The sequence below is a fragment of the Haliotis rufescens genome, unplaced genomic scaffold, assembly GCF_023055435.1.
Source record: "Haliotis rufescens isolate VD_foot unplaced genomic scaffold, xgHalRufe1.0.p SCAF_16, whole genome shotgun sequence".
Classification (NCBI taxonomy): Eukaryota; Metazoa; Mollusca; class Gastropoda; order Lepetellida; family Haliotidae; genus Haliotis; species Haliotis rufescens.
In genome coordinates, this window is record NW_025963846.1 from 18,697,145 (window position 1) to 18,721,119 (window position 23,975).

General features: G+C 42.7%; 1 protein-coding gene across 1 annotated transcript in view; it reads left to right on the forward strand.

Moving 5' to 3' along the window:
• Positions 1 to 23,440, forward strand: part of LOC124121513 (epidermal growth factor receptor-like) — a 135,734-nt gene extending 112,294 nt beyond the window's left edge. The window contains exons 16-24 of the mRNA XM_046484535.2: positions 8,397 to 8,459; positions 10,756 to 10,871; positions 12,226 to 12,457; positions 14,000 to 14,110; positions 14,834 to 15,042; positions 16,348 to 16,470; positions 16,957 to 17,165; positions 20,548 to 20,653; positions 21,274 to 23,440. Coding sequence (XP_046340491.1) covers positions 8,397 to 8,459; positions 10,756 to 10,871; positions 12,226 to 12,457; positions 14,000 to 14,110; positions 14,834 to 15,042; positions 16,348 to 16,470; positions 16,957 to 17,165; positions 20,548 to 20,653; positions 21,274 to 21,453 — 1,349 coding nt within the window. The 3' untranslated portion in view covers positions 21,454 to 23,440. The remainder of the gene's footprint in view (positions 1 to 8,396; positions 8,460 to 10,755; positions 10,872 to 12,225; positions 12,458 to 13,999; positions 14,111 to 14,833; positions 15,043 to 16,347; positions 16,471 to 16,956; positions 17,166 to 20,547; positions 20,654 to 21,273) is intronic.
• Positions 23,441 to 23,975: the final 535 nt, after the last annotated feature.

Consider the following 23,975-nt stretch of genomic DNA (forward strand, 5'->3'; position numbering starts at 1 on the left):
TGTCATCGGACATACAAACAATAAATAGATCAGTTTAAGTACGCAAAGCTCTATTGACCTAAGCTATGTATGCACAATACATCACCATAGAAAGGGTCTTTCCGTGCAGACTGGTCAATGTTGTGAGCAAGGACACATTTGACCGTATCTATAGGATAAATAATCGATGTCCACGTTATTGTGGACAACACGTGTTCACATTCTCACGTTAGAAAAAGACTCTGTGTTTCATAGTATATGCGAATAGACAGAAATAGATAATGTAAATAAACTAACTTAGTTTAAACAATAACGGTCTGTTGTTTACCATGCTCATCCATAGCAACGATGTTCAAGTACAAAAAAGATTTGACCAACATGTTTATGTGTCGTTATTAAAAATATAATGTTTGAGGTTCGTATGGAAAGTTGTTTGTTTATTGTTTGAACGATCGAGAATTTTTCCAGGGAATGATAACATACCATTAATAATATATAATCATATTTATGTTACAAACTAATGGATTTCAAACTGTCGAAAACGTTCTTCCGCGGAACGTCAATTCTTCTAATATATGATTTTAGGATATATTTATTTTTAATATTGGACGTAATATTTATATAAACAGGAGAGCAAACATTCTTAAACGCACATTATTGAGTTTTGAGTCGAGTCTCAAAGAACGGCTGGAGGTGTTGCCTTAGGAGAAATAACAATTTCCTGTCATTATAATTACTTAATTGACAAAAACGTGCTGTTCCATAACAAAGTATGTCATACACAGCTCAGCATTGGAAGAGAAATTATAATCAAATTGTCTTACGATATTTTAGCTTTTCTGAAAGGATGCTCGTGTGAGCTTATGTCGTGGCAGTTTGTCGGTGTATGTTTTGCTGTCCCCTGGAATAAGGCCTGTTACAATGGATGAGCATAGTAATGATGCCTCTAAAGACACTCACCGAATTCTATTCCGATGTTAAACATGCCCGCCATAGCAGCCAAATCATGTTTGCCCAATAAAGACATTTTTACATGTATGAATATGACATTTTATATGTAGTAAATATGTGATAGGAGAATAACATGTATACTTTTTTCGTCCCCCCTATGGCCTATTATTACGAAATATACAACTGTTATTGTACCTAGACCTGTGTTATTTATGTTCGCATTTTTGTTTACACTTTTATTTTTGTAATTTAAAAAAAAATAATGCTGCAAATTTGTAGATGCAAATCAGGTGAACAATAGAGCCTTGCTTTTGGCCAAGAAGTTTAACTTAAGCTCAACGTATATCGATGATCTGATATCGTTCAATAACCATCAGGGGCGGTCGGGTAGCCTAGTGGTTAAAGCGTTCGCTCGTTACGCCGAAGACCCGGGTTCGATTCCCGACATGGGTACAATGTGTGAAGCCCATTTCTGCTGTCCCACGCCCTGATATGGCTGGAATATTGCTAAAGGCGGCGTAAAACCATACTCACTCACTCACTCACTCAATAACCATCAGATAGCCAATTCCCTTTCACGGGTTTACCCACCTGAACTAGAAGTAAAGGAAACAAGTGAGACAGCTTCATCTGTTTCATATTCAGATCTTTTTATTTAAGCTTCAGAGTGACACAACACCCTCCACAAGACATGACTTTCCAATAATCAAGTTTCCCTTTGTGTCAAGCAACATACCTGCAGATCATTTCACAGGGGGCACGGGGGGGCCCAGTCGTCAAAGGCGCCGCGATTCGCTGTGCAGAGTTGCGTCCCTTGGGCACGCCAAAAACCTATGATTGTGGGTTCGAATCCCGGTTCGCCCCGATTATGTTTCTAGGTTTTTTCAGCACCATACCCGTGCTCGTGGGTTTCACCGAAGTTGTAAACGGAGACCTGCATCACTTCGGGCTTTCCTCCCACATTAAGCTGACACGCCGCGATATAACTGGAATTCTGTTAAGAACGGCGTTAAACCCAACTCACTCACTCACTCACTCACTCACTCACTACATTTCACAACCTTTGAAGTACAGTCGGACATGCTCTTTCTACCAAGATTTCAAAGACAGTCTTTCAACTCTTGATCAGAAGTTGTTTGATCAAGGTTACAACATTCAAGGCTTCAGTAAAGCTTTCAAAACTTTCTGTTGTTGACAAAAGGAGGACATTTTCAAATTTGACGCATCAGTGATAAAAATGATATCCGATACAATTCCCTATTCTGACTTGTACCATATGTTCCCGTGTTTGATTTTTTAGGTGAAAAACTGACTTGACTTTGCATGTGTTTGTGACGGGTGCCACCGTTTGGGCAGGACATGCTCGCCTTTAAGCGAACACCTGGTATCATCACTAATTGATGGTGAATCATAAACACGTGATCATGATACAGTCGGAATCTCACAATCGACTCTGCTTTGACAGATTTATCATGTATATGGAAAGGGTTTTGTCGCTGTTAATTATTTTGTGTGGCACTTCACTTTGGTGTAAAATAGATTCGAGGATCAAATGAACCATTTTGTTGGTTTTGTGGTGATTGGTTGCAGCCAGTGTGCCATTGTCGTAATGTTGTTTAAAACCTAAGAGCCATATTGTCTCGAAAACAAAGATAATTGATATCAGCATGGGATTTGGATAAGGTTATTTTTCCCATCGAAAGAGTAATAGAATGTCATGAAGGACAAGTCTCACGGGACTAGTTTTCATTTCGGTATTTTCGATTCAGCAGGTAAATTTGAGCATTTTATTGTCGCATTCTTGATAATGTGTTATTCCGAATGCTGAAAAATGCTCAATGCAATCAGTCCATCTCTCGATTGTTTACAGACCGACCGCCTTCGTATGGCAGAAGTTTTGTTTGTTTGTTGCCATATTCCAGCTATATGACGGCGGTCTGTAAATAATCAAGTCTGGACCAAACAAATTTGTGACTGACTGACTACGCATTTGGGAGACGAAGACATGCATAAACCCTGTCAGCGAGCCTGACCACCCGATCCCGTTAGTCGCATGGGTTGCTGATATATCAGTTGTCGTGAGTGGCGGATGCTACCGGTAGGGAAGGACACGCTTACCGTTTTCGCGAACACCTGGTGTCATCACTGATTTTCAGTGATCCATTCATATAAGTTTCACTGTTATTTTGCCTTTAACGCACAATGGAATATGTTTCGGCAGACGTAGTCGTATATTATGTTCAAACAACAGAAAAATCATTAAATTGTGAGCCAGTAAACATGAAGGGATATCCGCCGGTGTTTTTCCGTGATCTCCATTTTTTCCGGTTTCAATGAACTACTAACATGCATTATTTTTTTATTATGGCCGAGTTTCGATTTATGCCGCTTATAGCAATATTCCACCAGAAATTGGCTTCTCGTACTTATGTGGGGAATCGCACCTGGGTCTTCGGCGTGACGAGCGAATGCTTTAACCACTAGGCTACCCCACCGTCCCTTGTTATTATGAGTCTGCGAAGGAACAGACACAGTGTGGCTACTATTGATACATGAGATGATTTGCACTTAGTCGTTTGGCATGTCGAGTGTTTGGAAGAATGCCATCGGCTCCATCAATATTGCAAAGGTTAAATCGGAAAAAATGACTGGAAAGGAACAATGGTTATTGAAGTCCTCACAATCCTCGGAGCTTTACAATGCAGAATGGTCCGTTGAAATCCTTATTCCTATGTAATATCATCCCACCAGGACGAGTGGGTCGTTGCTCATCCTGAAGCTCCCATTAAATAGATAAAGGTTTTTACGCAAAACAAAGGAAGAGACACTCGTTTTTTGTGAGCAAACATTTAGCGCCCGAATAGACAAGCCTAGTTTGGAACAACTAACATGGACTCAAAACACAAGGACTTTTTACTTATTTATTGCTGTACTCGAACCCACACCGCCAGAGTGAGGCAATTAATCGCCAGCACACAGAGTGGGTTAGATCGCTGACTTTGAGTGCTGGTGATTAGGTGCCTCACTCTTCGAATCCCGGATGGGACTCAACCCCAAAAGTACTAGAATCTGTACTTTAATAAGAAAGTGTTATTCCAAATATAACATTTGTTTCAAATATTTCATAGTGATTCATAAACACATGCTCATGATCTAATAATGGGAACGTTACAATCGACTCTTAAGAGATTTATTTTAAATATAGAAAGCGTTTTATTAAACCTCATGAAACCCAACTTCCCTAGGCAAGGGAGTTAACTGATTTTAAAAGTCCAGTTTCCACCCTTGCCGAACCAGGCTGGAATTCCTGGGCTTGACAGTAGCGCCACCAGTGGTTATTACGAGTTATGTCCCTTCTAAGCCTCTCATATGGACCAATCAGATTCCACCTCTCGTATCACTTGCATTTGTTTCAAACAAAACGGCGGCGCCCAGTCAAGACGATCTGATAGATAATCAAGATCTATATTGTGATAAAACGGGTCTTACATAGCGAAGTGCATCAAATCAAGTGAGTATCTTGATTAAAAACATCAAACGACTTGGAAAATATCTGTTGACAACGAGTTGGCGGTGCACATGCTTTGAAAATCCTGCAATCAACAGAAATCTGCACGACATTTTACCAACCGGATTTCGATTTCGGTGCGCGATTTTGATTGGACTATGCATTGACTCGTCAGTCCAGCCCAAATGTAACTCCATAATACCAGCCTAGTTCGGCAAGGGTGGAAACTGGACTTTAATAGTCTGTTAACTCACTTGCCTCAGGAAGATGCGGGAAACCTTGAACTTTCTTTAAAATCATTTCATTTCCTATTACAACCAGTGTGTGTCTCCTACGTGAGTACCCATATGCACATCCTTGATTGCATAGGGCACTATATCTACACTCTATAATGATAAATACGCTGGACCCATTGAATAACACAGCTTCGCTTGGGACCTGGCGCCACAATCTCTTATTGCATACATCTACATGATGTCCCTTACAAATGAGTGTAATTTGACAGGAGAGCTATACTAGTGATGTGTCATTGGCAACGGACAAAGAAAGTCATGGAAACGAATGGGCACTAGGTATTTATATTAACACGATGGAAAAGTAATGCAAAATAATGGATGCTCGAAAATGATTTGGGTGGATATTTAGTTATATTGTTAAGTGTGTTGCTTGAACCAGTCCGCAGTCCACAGTTCAGAAAAATACACGCGAGACAACTCTTGACTCGTTCACAAGAAATCGTACGATTCTGACTCTATGATAAGCATGTGTTTATGAATCACTATCAAGGAGTGATGACACGAGGTTTTCGCGAAACAAATCAGTTCAATTCACATGGAAACAACATCGAACAACACGGGAATATCTGGGACAAGTCAAGATAGGCAATTGTATCGGACATCAATATTGTCTCTGATGCATCACAGTTTCAGAAGTCCATTTAATGCCTTCCTAATAATGAAGACTTGGCTTTGCCTTGGACAGGGTTAGGTACCAATCAAAGAGGATTTAGTTATGACAGTGTCATAGCTGGTTTCAGTAATATAATACACAGCGCAATGCCCTGAATTTATATTGCCTTCATCGGAAAAGAAAATCTAATTATATTTAAACAATTCTTCTGTGTACTTCCTTAATGTATCATACAAACGATCTGTCTTGTCAATAGTGGGTGATCATGTTTCTATAACGCTGTTGGCCATATGCCAGCTTAATCATATTATTCTTTTCTTTAATCCTTTTTTCGGCTTGATCAGCGAAGACTTAACTTCAACAAGGCCCTACATCAACGGTCCCTAGTGATGGCCATAAAACATTTGCATGCTAATGAGTTGAATGTTAAGCTTATTTAGTAAAGGTTATTTCCCAACTTTCATTGTATGATTTAGTTATATGAAGTAACATCGTGAATGAATTAAATAAGGCTTTAATTCAACATTTTGTTGCCAAATGATTTCTGAATTTCTGTGAAAGGTAATTGATAAATTCGCTTCTAACATACTTGATTGACATATTTTGACAACAGACCACACTCACCAATATTCCAGCTCTATGGCGGCAATCTGTAAACATTCGAGTTTCGACAACCCAGTGACTGACATCCTGAGCATCGATCTACACAATTGGGATATAATTAACGCATGAACCAAGACAGTTCAGTCGCCTCTTACGACAAGCATGGGTTGTGGAAGACCAATTCCAATCCGGTTGTGTGAAGAGTGATGTATTTAGAAAAACAGGACGTACTGTCGAAAGATTTGCGAATACTGGTTGCACACTCGAAGACATTTGACAGGAGGATATTGTTTTATGTTCATGCTTTCTGGTTGCTAGAAAGACTTCTAAGGAACTTTTGCGTTGTTGACAGTCCGAATATAGCATCCATTAATTTAACCGGAAGGCACTTAAAACACTTTATTGATCATAATTTCCTTTGAAGCCAGTTGTTATCTTAAACGACGACCTCAAATATGTAAATCAATGGCCATTTCCTTTAAAAATGATATTAATATCATATTTTACCATATAAAATGCATATTGTCTCAATATGAGGACGTGTGTCAGAGTTTGTATCTTTCGTGAAAAACGTGTCAAGGCATCTGAAGGTCTGATTAAAACACCTCTCACTTTCCAACCCCACTCCCATCAACTGTTTCCTATTTCAGGGAATAAATCATCGGTCATACTGTCTCAGGTCATACTGCTATTATGATATCATGATTTTCAAAAGATGTTCAATTGTGACGTGAAAGCCGTGAAGATCCGGGTTAGAATTCGTCTTCAACAACCCATGCTTGCTGTAAAAAGCTACTATGCTTGTGGTAAGAGGCGATTAACGGGATCGGGTGGTCAGGCTCGCTCACTTGGTTGCATGTCATCGTATCCCAATTGCGTGGATCGATGTTCATGATGTCAATAACTGGATTGTCTGGTCCAGACTCGATTATTCACAGACCGCAGTCATATCGCTGGAACAGTGCGGCGTTATACAACAAACACATAAACAAACAGTACTTGTTAAAGAAGCACACACAAGATTATCTGTGTTGATGATCCTGAACTTGAGGATACACTATCGTTCCGTTGGGTTTTCCGCCTGAAATACACTTTCACGCGTGCTTTAAATATTTCATGAATCGCAAGACGTCATTTCGCAAAGTTTATGAAGTAAGATAAGTATTTGGAATTACCTACTGGTGGTATTTGCAAAAGAAGTGCTTCTGAATAAATATTTTCTTTCCCTTTGACGCTGTCATCAGTGAACTTATGCTCTAACGTTGATTCGATACATCTGGCAGAGGCATCAGGATGCAGGATTCTTAAATGTCATGGCAGAATATATCGCAGATACCTTGGCATCAATCACAGTGAAGAAAGAAATTAATATTTGCTGTCTCGTGCAAAGACATATTGGTGTCCTGATGCAACCGAATGTAGACAGACTCGTGGCCTTTTAATGTCAACATGTATGAGAAATGAGAGTTTTGAACATGTCAACATATATGACCAGCAATACAGGCATATAATAGTCGGTTCCACTGACATTATCACCCATGACGTCGCCAATAGAAGGTGGCGTTAGTTGTCCTAACAAACATCACTGACAGTTGTTGAGGAGGTTCATAGCCAAAGGCTCATTTATCGGTAGACTGGAATTTCTGTGTGTGGGAGCAGCGTATTATCCTCATCTTAATGATGTATCCAAGCTCTGTGCGACGTTACCCTGTGACAGATTGAAGATTTAATGTCGTCTTAGCGTTACACTGGTGTCTGCGCTGCTCTGCGCTATGTCATATGTTCTGCTGTTTGTCGGCTGGCGGGATTAAAATACGAGCTGGGTCTTGAGGTCGTGTAAGTTATATACCAATACTACATAAGAAAGATGTTTGTTGACTTGATTTCTACCCGTTCTGGACCAACAATACCAAATGCGTACTTGAAAACATTAAGAGAATCCAAAAGTGCATACAGGCGAACATAACCATTTCCCTAAGAAATCTCAATTAAAAGAGATATTCCGATTCCGACTATATCATGAGCATGTGCTATGAATCACTATCAAACAGCGATACAACCAGGTGAGCGTATCCTGCCCTGTGTTCCTGTAACTGCAAGGTACCTATACCTGCTTCTAAACCTGGATCACACTGGTATCAACACGCATGCGCATATGTCAATTTCGTTCAATGTAACACAATTTATGAGTTTGAAAAGAAAATACTATTTTATATAAAGTTTTTAGTAGCGCCACATTCGCCGTTATGAATCTGCGCGTAGGCATACGCCATACGCCACTGTGTAATACGGGCATCTACCATCACTTGTTAATTTGGCGCAGACTTGATTAATTACAGACCGCCGTTTAGACTTGGAGCATTGATGACTACGACGTTAAACAACAGTCACTTTGAAAAACAGTTGCAACCTGTATACGTGCGCTCATCGTTAGTTTGTCTTTCAGTGCACGTACCTGCGAAAGAGGAGCCAGCTGAGCACGACAGCCCCAATTCAATCCTCCCGAAAGGTGAGTCCACAACGTAGGATCGACCACAGTCAGTGCCATTCGTGACAAACTCGTGTTATTGCCCCTCTCGTGGCCATTTTTGCGACCGGGTTCCGTCTTAGCGCAAACGGGCATACCTAAAACAATTGTCAACTCGTTGCGAAATGGTTCACAAATATTTCCCCATATATTATGTATATTTCAGATGCAATTTAAAGCACATCGAGACATGCAGAAGTTTACAGTATGATTGAACACATTTAACCGGTATATTTTAGATGCAAGACACATGTAAAATCAAAAGTTATTTCTGGGTGATTCTTTGACGAAGAACTTGAAATCATACGCGCATTCTGATTGGTTTGTCGTATTTTCGCACATAACATTCATCGATAGGGGGACGAGTCTTCTTGCAGGTTACGGAAAGGGTCGAGTGGTGACGAATGAGTCAGTGCCAGTCGTACTTCGAAATCACAGGGAGATGTATCTATGAAATAAAATTTACATTTCTCTCACCGAAGACACAATTGACATATAATGTCATACGGGGATTCGGAGCAAGGGGGTGGGGGGTGGTGGTGGGTGGAGGGAAGAGTGTGTACCCCTCACCACCCCCTGTTTAAGCGTACGTAACATTTAAACATTCGGAAATGTTGTAGATTTTTGAGTATACTAAACGTAAGCGTAAAAAAAAAAACATAACGAACTCGTTAAATTATTTATTTTCAACAAAATTACACGATTACAGAACGCGAATCGGCAAATCACAAAATCCTCCTTTTCAAAAAAGTTGTCTCCGTGATTCATCATGCAGTGTTCATGACAGCGTGGATCATTTAGTTAAACATGCACACTTCACCCGTTAGAAAAAATACCTTTTAATTCAATGTTGATGGGGTATCGGCACCTTCTGATGGTGGATAAGTTGAAAATCAAATGTTACTAACCTATGGAATACTACAAGGGACAATGTCGCGTTGTCGCATTATCGCATTGTCGCATTGTCGCTCTTTGAATAATCGACCTTCCAATGCGCGACATTGCGACAATGCAACAATTTGGCCATTTGTCGCATTGTCGCATTGTCGCTCTTTGAATAATCTTTTTTATTTTACCAAAGTGCGACAATGCGGCATTTCATCAAAATGTCGCGTTGTCGCCTTTGTAATGATTACTGCATATTTTAATATTCTAACAAAGCGCGACAACGCGTCAATGCGACATTTCATCAAAATGTCGGTTGTCTCATTGTCGCGCTTTCATTTGTTACCGCTTTCTTTGAAGATTTTAACAAAACATGATCTATGATTATAGATGAATGCGCCCAGTGAACGAACAACAATTAAATATGTGCATACATACGTCCGTGAATGAACTAGGTCTGTGGGTTAAGGGGTCGTCGGTTACAGAGAAGGGGGTATGTGATGTATGTGTATAGTGCTGGGATTCGAACACGCGATCATAGTTTTCTGGTACGTCTAGGAGACGCACAGCGAACTGCGCGTTCTAAAATAACAGGGCCACTCGTGTGTCATTTGAAAAAAAGACCAGAATTAAATAGAAATTCAAAGTGTTTGTTTTTTGCTGTGAAAAAACGTTTTGTTTACGAAAACCGACACAGACAATAACGATATATGAATTCCTAAAGCAACGATGAACGATTTGTTTTCATTTTGAGAAAAGCAAACCACATTGCTTTTGCTACTTTGGGTTTAGAACCATTGTAACTAACAAAAGACCAGTGGAAAAGGAGTATAACCGTTTCGGCACATGCATAGATTAATTCACTTACTACGCATGCGCACCATCACGAAAAGGGCGACAACGCGACATTGCAACAATGCAACATTATAAAATGTCGCGTTGTCGCGCATTTTAACGCCTTTTTTACACATTTTTGGTGGGGCGAGAATGCGCCAACGCGACACATTTAGACCTTGAAAAATGTCGCGTTGTTGCATTGTCGCGTTTTGCTGAAATATAAATGATTACTCAAAGCGCGACAAAGGACAAAAATGTTGCGTTGTCGCATTGTCGCGCTTTGGCTAATTTTGACACTTTCTGCAAGTTTTTTTTTAAGGGCGACAACGCGACAATGTCTCTTGTAATATTCCATACTAACCAGTTGTGGACTGAGTACAATGTATCTATACAAGCGGCCATAAGTTTCAAATTGTGTCAACGCCTCATATCGCCTCTTCCCTGATACCAGATTGCAAGTGAAGCAATGTTGCTTTCTAAACACCGGATTCAACACCTAAAACATAATTATACCTACATGCAGTTACTTATTATCTTTTCTGTCGTGATATTTCAGTGTATGTACCTATGGGCGTGGCCTCTTTCTTGTCCGCCACCTGCATCGTCATCGTCATCGCGGTCTGCTGTCGTCGTCGTCGGTCCAGATACTCGCAGCTATTCTTTTCATCACGGGTAACATTTCTTCAACCTCGTCTACCTCCACGCCAGTCTACTTCTACTCTAACACCAGCATTACTTTCCTTGCCATATTCCAGCTACATGAGCCGACACTCAAACCAGTGGTTGATATTGTGAGCAACGCAGAGTACGAAGAAATCCTGACATCAGTCAGGTCACCTGAGTGAGTGAGATTGGTTTAACGCCGCTTTTAACAGTATTCAAGTTATATCACGGCATGTCAGCTTAATGTGGGAGGAAAGCCCGAAATGATGCAGATCTCAGACGTTTACCACTTCAGTGTAACCCACGAGCACGGGTATGGTGCTGACAAACCTAGAAACATAATCGGGGCGAACCGGGATTCGAACCCACAATAATAGGTTCATTTCGTACCCAAGGGACGCAACTCTGCACAGCGAATCGCGGCGCCTTAGACGACTGGGCCACTCGTGCCCCCATGTCACCTGAGCCTGACCACTCGATCCATGAAGTCGCTAATTCGCTGTGCAGAGTTGTGTCCCTTGGGCACGCCAGAAACCTACGATTGTGGGTTCGAATCCCGGTTCTCCCCGGTTATGTTTCTAGGTTTGTCAGCACCATACCCGTGCTCGTGGGTTTCACCGAAGTGGTAAACGTCTGAGACCTGCATCACTTCGGGCTTTCCTCCCACATTAAACTGACACGCCGTGATATAACTGGAATACTGTTAAAAACGGCGTTAAACCCAACTCACTCACTCACTCATGAAGTCGCTAACGCCTAGCATGGGTTGCTTGGGACCAATACTAACCGGGACTCACCACGGAGTCAAATATCATATGCTATACATGCACTGTGATAGTTATTTCTCGTCAGAGGGGTTCGGAAACAGTTGAACAAGAACAAGTATTAATGACATGTATTAACTTTGTAATCAACATGTTCACCTTCATATTATTATATCTGATAAGCCACCTAAATGTAAGGTTACACAGGACCTAACAAATTTGAACAAAATAATTACATCAACAATACAAAATAATGTATCATCATAAACTCTTCAACTTTTTACCCAGGACAGAAAGGGTAGCTAAAAGGACTGAAAAGGGGATTGGTTGGTCAAACGTTTGTGGATGACGTGCACCGATGGCGTGGATTGATGCTCAGTCTCTAGTTCGGCGGGTTCACTCCAGTATGTTTACAGACCGCCGTGGTATAGGTAGCATACTGCTGCCTGTGGCATTTGACAACATCCACTCACTCACTTGTACTTTTAGTAAGCGTTGATGAGTAGCAATGTTAGGATTTAATTTGTATATTTCATTGATTCCGAGCTATGTTTTCTGAGCATGTGTCAGTGTTCTTCAACGGGTATCTTTGCTTTCAGAAAAAGGGAGTGAAGATAATACACGCATCGCCAGACGAGTGCAGATTTACAGATGGGAAATATTTCTCCTTCGAGGGGAGGTATGCCGAATGGTCTCATATTACCGTAAAGCGCCTTAAAATTGGACGTCTTCTTGGAAGAGGTGCATTTGGAAACGTCCATGAAGGTTTTGCTTATGGTACCGGAATAGCAGACAATCGTCCCCTGCGAGTAGCCATCAAACGCCTCAAGGGTCAGTTTCTCACGTAAATACATAAATCTTATGTTTTGTTTGTTTGTTTAATTAACGCCGCACTCAGCAATATTCCAGCTATATGACCAGACATTCCAGTGACTGACATCATGAGCATCGGTCTACGCAATTGGGATACGGTGACATGCATCAACCAAAGCAGCGAGCCGGACAACCCGATCCTGTTAGTTGCCTCTTACGACAAGCATTGCTTGCTGAAGGCCAATTCTATCCCGGATCCTCACGGGGATTACTCATCTTATGTAAAACAATCGTTGTGTTGTTTTGACGACGAAGTGCAAAATAGTGACTTAATTAAATTATCGTGAACCAATACATCGTAATTTAGCATGACCTTGAGTACGGAATTGATTTCTCCGAGAGAAAATACACTTTTGAAAACACACTCAACAATGTAGCTAGTTGCCCAGTAACAGACAAATATTGTTTCAACTCTGGAACAAGCATTGAATATAATCTATCAACCGTACTTTAGAAACGATACTTTACTGGAAAAGCAAGTTGCTGAGTTGAAGCTAGGGATAATAGACCAGAGGCTGCACGTTCGAGTTACATATGGATGAGACGGGACTGGTGCAATAAAAACCCACTAAGTTAATTGGTACTTATGAATTGTATTTCAATTCAACAACACTTGAGACTGTTCGTATATTTCCATCACGTATATAGTTCAATTATACAACTCCTGTCAGCCGTTTCCCCTCTCTGAAACTCTCTCTTGAACCATTTCATCAATACGCCCCCTTTAATTAAGAGATCTACTAAAAGGTACATTTGGATCAAAGCTATTTGTCATTATAGAATTTATTTGTATAATTAGTTACAGTAATGTACATGTGATTGAAAGATGGTTCACTTCAGGCTGATCAATTAAGTAGTTCTTAGTTTAACAAGTCCGTTTCACTCGTGTGTCTTGTGTCTGCTTCAACATGCTTGGTTGGGTAAATATCAGAAACACTGTGAAAATCAATACAAAAAAACTTAAGGTAACTTATTTAAATTAGTATTAAACACAAACGCATGATCATGGAAGCTTCACAGACATTATTCAGGAAACAAAACTGTATATTTATTTACTTGAGATACATTTGTGAAATTAAAATTGAATTGAATTTCTTATGATTGTCCCATGGCAAACGTATAGAATCTAGGATTGTCTAGTACAGCTTTTTGTTGTGATTAATTCAGGACCGACCATTAAAATGCGTGTTTGTGTGTGCGATAAGAGGGAAGCGACAACCAAATAGCGAGTGTCGTTGTCGTTGAAAGTTCGATGACAGACTAAGTTCATGATCAAAGCAATGACAAACGGATCCTGGCAATAAAAAGTACACAGTACTGAGAGACAGAGGGAGCTAGTCCACTCATATAGCAGCGTTAGTAAACCTAAAACGATGAAGTTGTTTTGCACTCAGAGTAGAATCAGGAAAAAAGTATATCTGGAGTTTGTTGAAAGCAGAATGTATCCATACACCAGGACTAAATGACTAGTATCAATAAACCAATTGATCTTTTTTGTAGACAGCGCGTCAGATGAGGAAAGACAAGCATTTAAGACAGAGTTGGACCAAATGCGTCTCCTTGGGAACCACACAAACATCATTGGGCTCGTGGGATCGTGCAACCTTAATGGTGGATATAGAATATGTTTGAACTAGATTCAAATTACACTTGTCATCATATCCAATTATTTTACAGCAGGTTAATTAAAACTGATATCCTTACTGTCATACCGAAAGCACGCCCTATGTTTTAAAAGTATTTCCTTTATATTATATTCAATTTCTAATTAATAATTCGGCATGACTTCCTAGTAGGCAAGTAAAGTTTGTTGCCCACGCGTGGATGGCTTGATTACGATTATGCAAGTATCTGAACCTACCGAGCAAACGAAACTATGCACCCATGATTGATGGTGGCTAGAAATGACACGAACAAGAAATGGTTAATCGATGGGGATGGATTTGATACGGGTATTATAGATTTGTTTTGGATTGTATTGGTGACTGTTTTCAGCCTAAAGTAACGTTTTTATAACGTTTATAACTGTTTGGTCAAATTCAATTTCCAAGTGTTTACTTTCTTTTGCCCGGCAGTTTACTTTCACTTTCAGATATGTGTTTATTGAAAATACTTAATTGTGACTCAGTGATGCATATCATCGCCATTGTTGTTAACGAGAATCCTAATGTTTCCTAAACTATCTACCTGTGTGTTTTATTGTTTCAAGGGATTAAAAACTTGCTTGAAATCGCTGCAACAGCACATTTCAATGGTGGTCTGCCCATGCGAACTCGTAGATTAATTTTCTTCTTCCTTATGAAGAGAAAATATCCAATTTCTTATCACTTTTAGGTCAAATGGCAATACTGATGGAGTACGCGGAGATGGGGAACTTGTTGTCATATCTGAAGGAGAAGTCGGCGAAGCTGGAGAACTACGTTAGTGTAAGTGCAGATGGAGCTATCGCCGAGGAGAAGTCTCGCCAAATCACGGAGGAGACTGAGCTGATGCTGTTTGCTTGGCAGATCGCCAGGGGCATGGCGCATCTAGAATCTCTCAAGGTATCTATCTACCCGTTCACGTTGAGTTACATACCCTGACTTAAAGTGATACTTACTTACAAACGTACGAAAGATGTTATATATCGACACCGTCAGCATCATTCGCTTTATATCACGACAGGATGGACATAATCCAGACTGAGTTTAGACCAGACAGACCAGTGGCTTACAACACAATAAACAACGGACGCAATCGGAACACAATGATACAAAATCAGCAAATGGAGAGTGACCATTCGAACATCTGTGCTGGGCTTTGATAACAAACATGCAAGGGGCCTTTGAATCTCAACGAGTTTACAGGATAAACTATCGGATTAGCAGTCCTAACACTTTTGATTGAAATCGTTGAAGACCATTTTGTCTGGCTGTTAACTCAACTTTAATCAGGTACATCGGTCTGGTTCTTAGCTACAACTCTAAATACACAAAGACGGTGTCTCAGTTTGACACAAGCCACGAAATGCCACGTCCAGATTAATACTGTAAATGACCATAGCTTAGGCTTCTGGGTGACATTAATCTCAACAATATTGTGTTTACAGTGACTTCACACTCACACTATACCTCCATGTCCTTGTTGTCCTCGTGGGCCTGTATTTTCACTGCCTGTGAATCATAATCCCTGTCATTTTTATTTGTTTGTTTGTTTCATGATTACACATGCTATATTTGTAATGGCTTCTTGTCTTTTTTGTCAAGTCTGATATACTAGTATATCGATCTGGTTAGTTCCCATTGCTTTGCTGTTTGTAAATATATGTGGTAACTATAAGGGAATCTGATAAACGGTTAAAAAGAACGTGTCATTGTAATATTGGCTGCATATTTTAAAATTGTAAAAGTAAACACTGTTTATGCACACGCACACACACGCATATTATATGTGATGTAACAGTGACAACAGAGGGAGAAGTAAAGCGTTGTCCTGGGCGACAGGCAACGTTAGCTCTATTGTCACTGTTACATGAATTTGTTTTTTAAACTTACGTTAGATTTCCTATGTCTGGACAGTGTGTATTGGGAGTCTTGAGATATAAGGCGTCCGTGAAACCCAGGTCGTCAGATCCGGGTTGTCAGAATCATAGCCGTGCTCTTGAGTTTCACTGAATTTTGTCAACTTTAGGAGCAGCAACATTGGGTTACCTGAATATTGCGAGGACCCTGTGTTGCCCAGTCGTTCTAGGCGCTGCACTTGTTGCGCGCTGTACGAGTTGCTTCACGTGAGACTGACACATCGTGATATAAATTACATACTGTCCAGGGCGGTTTAAAACACAACGCACTCACACTTTTCTGCTCCAGTGCGTACATCGGGATCTCGCTTCGCGGAATGTCCTCATTGCAGCGGGGCCAATCGCTAAGATCTCTGATTTCGGCCTCACACGTGACGTGTATGAAAATGGCTACTACTTCAGAACATCAAAGGTAAGGATGATTGTGGCGGTGCTGATTATGAAGACGGTGACTATGATGATGACGATGTAATGATGATTGTAGTTGTGATGATATTGACGATGGTGATGAATACGTTAAAAGATATAACGTAGTGAACATGACGATGTTCTTGAAATTAGGGGTTGGTGGGGTAGCCAAGCAGTTCCATTTCCTATATGGGTACAATATTTTTGTTTCTGTTGTGCCCCGCCGTGATATTGCTTGAATATTGCTAAACGCCGCGTAAAACAATACTCACTCACTCTGAAGAACAGGAACACGGGCTGTCATCTGTCACCCGCCTGAGTCTTTGAAATCGATGTTGATGTATCAGCATCAAATCCCGTTAATGTCAACATGACATTGTCTACCGTGACGTATTGATGCTGGTGGTGAAGACGTCGATGACGTAGTTTACGGAGATGAACATACCTGATGTATTTAATATCAGCATTATCTTCCCTCTGTCCTGTACAGGGTCGTCTCCCCTACAAGTGGCTGAGTCCGGAGGCGTTACTATGGGGTCAGTACAACAACAAGAGTGACGTGTGGTCATTTGGCGTCCTTCTGTGGGAGATCGCCACCCTGGGAGGAAGCCCCTACCCCGGGGTGCCTGCTGACCACCTGTCGGAGCTCCACAGAACAGGCTACCGCATGCCCCAGCCTCCCAACTGTCCAGACAAACTGTAAGTACACTCCAGACAGACCTCCGCATGACGCATCCCCCAAATGTCCAGACAAACTGTAAGTACACATCAGACATACCTCCGTATGACGCAGCCCCCGACTGTCCTGACAAACTGTAAGTACACTCCAGACAGACCTCCGCATGACGCAGCCCCCAACTGTCCATACACACTGTAAGTACACTCTGGACAGACCTCCGTATGACGCAGCCCCCGACAGTCCTGACAAACTGTAAGTACACTCCGGACAGACCTCCGCATGACACAGCCCACGACTGTCCAGACAAACTGTAAGTACACTCCATCCCCACCTCCGCATGACGCAGCCCCCAACTGTCCAGACAAACTGTAAGTACACTCCAGACAGACCTCCGCATGCCCCAGCCTCCCATCTGTCCAGACAAACTGTAAGTACACTCCAGACAGACCTCCTAATGACACAGCCCACGACTGTCCAGACAAACTGTAAGTACACTCCAGAAAGACTTCTTAATGACGCATCCACCGACTGTCAAGACAAACTGTAAGTACACTCCAGACAGACCTCCGTATGACGCAGCCCACGGCTGTCCAGACAAACTGTAAGTACACTCCAGACAGACCTCCGCATGACACAGCCCACGACTGTCCAGACAAACTGTAAGTACACTCCAGACAGACCTCCGTATGACGCAGCCTCCGACTGTCCAGACAAACTGTAATAACACTCTGGACAGACCTCCGCATGACGCAGCCTCCGACTGTCCAGACAAACTGTAAGTACACTCCGAACAGACCTCCGCATGACGCAGCCCCCGACTGTCCAGACAAACTGTAATAACACTCCGGACAGACCTCCGCATGACGCAGCCCCCGACTGTCCAGACAAACTGTAAGTACAATCCATCCCCACCTCCGCATGACGCAGCCCCCAACTGTCCAGACAAACTGTAAGTACACTCCAGACAGACTTCCGCATGCCCCAGCCTCCCAACTGTCCAGACAAACTGTAAGTACACTCCAGACAGACCTCCTCATGACGCATCCCCCGACTGTCCAGACAAACTGTAAGTACACTCCAGACAGACCTCCTTATGACGCAGCCCCCAACTGTCCAGACAAACTGTAAGTACACTCCAGACAGACCTCCGCATGACACAGCCCACGACTGTCCAGACAAACTGTAAGTACACAACAGACAGACCTTCGCATGCCCCAGCCTCCCAACTGTCCAGACAAACTGTAAGTACACTCCAGACAGACCTCTTAATGACGCAGCCCCCAACTGTCCAGACAAACTGTAAGTACACTCCAGACAGACCTCCGCATGTCCCAGCCTCCCAACTGTCCAGACAAACTGTAAGTACACTCCAGACAGACCTCCTCATGACGCATCCCCCGACTGTCCAGACAAACTGTAAGTACACTCCAGACAGACCTCCGCATGACGCAGCCCCCAACTGTCCAGACAAACTGTAAGTACACTCCAGACAGACCTCCGCATTACACAGCCCACGACTGTCCAGACAAACTGTAAGTACACTCCAGACAGACCTCCGCATGACGAAGCCCCCGACTGTCCAGACAAACTGTAAGTACACTCCAGACAGACCTCCGCATGACGCAGCCCCCAACTGTCCAGACAAACTGTAAGACCACTCCAGACAGACCTCCGCATGCCCCAGCCTCCCAACTGTCCAGACAAACTGTAAGTACACTCCGGACAGACCTCCGCATAACAGCCCACGACTGTCCAGACAAACTGTAAGTACAATCCATCCCACCTCCGCATGACGCAGCCCCCAACTGTCCAGACAAACTGTAAGTACACTCCAGACAGACCTCCGCATGCCCCAGCCTCCCAACTGTCCAGACAAACTGTAAGTACACTCCGGACAGACCTCCGCATAACAGCCCACGACTGTCCAGACAAACTGTAAGTACAATCCATCCCACCTCCGCATGACGCAGCCCCCAACTGTCCAGACAAACTGTAAGTACACTCCAGACAGACCTCCGCATGCCCCAGCCTCCCAACTGTCCAGACAAACTGTAAGTACACTCCAGACAGACCTCCGCATGACGCAGCCCACGGCTGTCCAGACAAACTGTAAGTACACTCCAGACAGACCTCCGCATGACACAGCCCACGACTGTCCAGACAAACTGTAAGTACACTCCATCCCCACCTCCGCATGCCCCAGCCTCCCAACTGTCCAGACAAACTGTAAGTACACTCCAGACAGACCTCCGTATGACGCAGCCTCCGACTGTCCAGACAAACTGTAATAACACTCTGGACAGACCTCCGCATGACGCAGCCTCCGACTGTCCAGACAAACTGTAAGTACACTCCGAACAGACCTCCGCATGACGCAGCCCCCGACTGTCCAGACAAACTGTAATAACACTCCGGACAGACCTCCGCATGACGCAGCCTTCCAACTGTCCAGACAAACTGTAATAACACTCCGGACAGACCTCCGCATGACGCAGCCCACGACTGTCCAGACAAACTGTAAGTACAATCCATCCCCACCTCCGCATGACGCAGCCCCCAACTGTCCAGACAAACTGTAAGTACACTCCGGACAGACCTCCGCATGCCCCAGCCTCCCAACTGTCCAGACAAACTGTAAGTACACTCCAGACAGACCTCTTAATGACGCATCCACCGACTGTCCAGACAAACTGTAAGTACACTTCAGACAGACCTCCGCATGACACAGCCCACGACTGTCCAGACAAACTGTAAGTACTCTCCATCCCCACCTCCGCATGCCCCAGCCTCCCAACTGTCCAGACAAACTGTAAGTACACTCCAGACAGACCTCCGTATGACGCAGCCTCCGACTGTCCAGACAAACTGTAATAACACTCTGGACAGACCTCCGCATGACGCAGCCTCCGACTGTCCAGACAAACTGTAAGTACACTCCGAACAGACCTCCGCATGACGCAGCCCCCGACTGTCCAGACAAACTGTAATAACACTCCGGACAGACCTCCGCATGACGCAGCCTCCGACTGTCCAGACAAACTGTAAGTACACTCCGAACAGACCTCCGCATGACGCAGCCTCCGACTGTCCAGACAAACTGTAATAACACTCCGGACAGACCTCCGCATGACGCAGCCTCCAACTGTCCAGACGAACTGTAAGTACACTCCGGACAGACCTCCGCATGACGCAGCCCCCGACTGTCCAGACAAACTATAAATACAATCCAGACAGACCTCCACATGACGCACGTCACAGGGAGCTAAATGTGATCATTTTAAGATCATCATAAAAGCACAAGCTTAAGCCCCGTCGCGATGAACGAGACTCAATGTGAAGTCTCCTAGCCTGAACTGATGAGTATGTAAACACAGCTTCGACGTCACACTATATTTGCTTCAGGTATGGAATTATTAATGCCTGTTGGAATGAAGAACCCAGACAGAGGCCGCCATTCCACAGACTGACTGAGATTCTTGACCAGCTGCTTCTTGGAGTTGCAGAGCGGGTAAGTTTTGTTGTTCACAGGTAGGATATTTCCTTGGAGACTCGTCCGTGAAGTTTACGAGTTGAAATCTACTCCATTGTGTTAATGATAGGAGCAGCAACATTTGGGACCTGAATATTGCGAGGGCCCTGTGTTGCCCAGTCGTTCTAGGCGCTGCATTTGTTGCACGCTGTACGAGTTGCGTCCCTTGGGGATACCAGGATCCTATAGTCGTGGTTCAAATCCCGATACTCCATCGCCATTTCTTGTCAGCACCATACAAGTACTCTTGCGAAAAGGTTGATGTCCTCTATTAAGTCTTGCTTTCCTCATTTGGCGAAACTACAGCGTGAGACCCAACTGTGTCACTCACTGATGTCGGAGGTAAATTAGTAGAACCATTTTTATCATTTGTTCCACCAAAGTGGTAAAACGTCTGTTCGTATCACGTTGCGCTGTCTTCCAAAATAACTGCCACGCGTTGGCATAACTGACGCACTGTTCAAAGCGGCGTTATACCCCAACCCCAACTCCGTCTTTTAGTTTGTTTAAGCCTTCGGGCGCATATAAACCCTCAAAAAGACATAGTGCTGTCGGTTCCATATATAGAACTTCGTTGATACATATCTTTCCCCATGCAGGAATACCTCGCACTGGAGAGTGTCCCCAAACAGGAGATGTTCCACTCGTCGCAGACGAAATCAGCTGATACGATCGTCCGCATAGAAAATACCAAAGGAGCTGTGGGAATGACTAGCGTGGACACAAGCGACACGTCAACTTCCGGTTACTCCAGTTCGCAGGCTGGTTTTTATTCCTGAAGTATTTCTGTAAACAGGCTCCACGAAACGATTTACGTACTTACGATTCGCTACGGTGGTTCGCTTTGAAACAGTTGCTTCACATTAACATCGACACAGGTGTGAAACTGTAGCTTAAAGGCCATGTACAGGTTTGGACAGACAGCATAACATTGATGTCGTCGACAGGAAACGGGTGTTCAAGTTGCCTTATGGGTAAAACAGTCTCTCGTCACGTGGAAACTACAGGTTTGATTCTGCATATATGGGTACAGTGTAATGTGTCCGAACTTTGTGTGTGCTCCGCTGAGATATCGCTGGATCATTGCTACAAAACCTACTCACTAACGCGATAGAAAAAAAAACAACTTATGTCCATATGTCAGAACTCATTTGTGAGAGTTTGATGTGAGATTTGTTTTAGATTTGTATGGACTCATCTCTCATGTGATATCACATTGGTCATTATGTTCTTTGTACCGCGAAGAGGCCGCCTTTAACCAGGTTCTGCCTACAACATATGTGGCCTTTGTGACATTTGGCACTTATATGGCTGGAACCCAGGAACTGCCAGATAGACAACTTCATCAAGTGTGTATATTGATGGAATATTGATTGGAGAGGTCACGGTAGTCCTGCTAGCGTGTTTGGTAGAGAGGGTCCCGCCTTTAAGACTTTTTACTGATGCAAGAACTGACCTGTGGTAACCTTGTAACTTTGTCTATGAGTGTGTAACTGTACTTTTCGAACATCGTCAATACTTTACGGGTTTACATAAGATAGCTAAGCTGTAAATCGCAAAGAACAACGAAGAACGAAGTATGTTTTTTTCACGATAAAACATTGTTCTATCATGACGTCATTTCTGGAGAATCGAACTCGCAACTCGCAACTTGATGACGTCGTATGTTTGACGACGTTATTTCTGAGAGGGGAGTGTCTAGTGAGTAGTACCCCATAGATGTAGCAGGGCAACGCAGGTAAACGCGATGGCCGAACTATCGCATCCAAAACCGGGATAGATTTGACATTTGGTAATAGGAGAAAAGGTACAGATAATCGATGTGACGATTTACCAACATCTTTAAAGAGGCTGTACATAATGTTCATATCTCACATATAAAAATAAACGAGTCGTGGTCGTTGATTATCGTACAATGAATCACTCAAGGGAGAATATACCACTCGGGGCAGCGACACTCCCCGTTTATTCCCCATGTAGTGCTTTGTTGTACGATTTGTACTCATCGTTTATATCTTTAATACACACGTATACACGTTCCTCTCTACAAACGCAGTGTGACCGCTGTTTGTAACTACCGAATCAAGCTACGGTCTGGTTCGACAAAGTAACCAGCGAGTTGACCAATCAGCGCTCTGATTACATCGCACATCGCACAAATGGCAATATTTCTTGTGCAACATGGGGGAACGTATTTTAAACAAACCCATGATATTTTGACGATCGTTTCCCATAGGATAACTGTCATAAAATATGCGAGATGTTCTCGTGTCAATGCACTCTGCTTAAAGCAGAGACTTTTTGGATTATGGAAAGGGGTTTGTCCCTTTAAAATGTGCCATCACCAACACTGGCCGAGAAGATGAGTTTTCCCTGTCACGTGGTATGAATGTATCAGAGAGATGAAGATGAAGATGAAGGGAGTGTGATATATTAACTGTATATACATATTGGTATATCTACCAACTGGTTTGTTAGTTCAGATTTTACGGAGTGGTTTTTTTATGTATCCTTGGGGACATTTCTGACGAGAGACGACTGTTGTTGTATATAGGACCAGTTGTCTGACACCGACAATCATCTGAAGGACATGGTCATATGTTGGAGCAATACACTGGAGGACATCCAGGCATGGGAACAATAAACATTTCAACGTACAAAGCTGATGGAGTTCCATGCTTTGCTTCGCGCAATGTTTCTCAAAGTGTTTGTTTGTTGAACCTTTTTTAAAGCTTGTTGCCTTATACATAAAATATCTAAAACCAGCATTTGTATTGCATTCAGTGTTTTGTTAATTATGAAAACTCGGTGTTCTGGACCCACGTTAGTAATGAAATCCTGCTTAGCGGATGATATTGTTTTGGACATTTTCCTATATACAGATGAACATTATTCCTATATACAGAGGAACATTATTCATATATACAGAGGAACATTATTCATATATAGAGGAACATTATTTATATAGAGAGAGGAACATTATTCAAATATACAGATGAACATTATTCATATAAACAGAGGAACATTATTCAAATCCATAAATCCGGATAATCTGTTAATCTGCACTATTGCGCTCAGAACGGTACCATCTGGATTATCCCACATTGGTTTTTAAATCCTTGGTTTAGAAAATTCGTAAAATCAAACAGTGGAGAAACAAAGAGGTTCAACTCCATCCACACACACACACATACTCCACACCCCCACACTATGAAACTATGAAACTGTGAAACTATTCCTTTCAGTAGCACGTCAGCACGCACATATGTAATTACGTCAATATCAAAAAACAAGAAAGGCA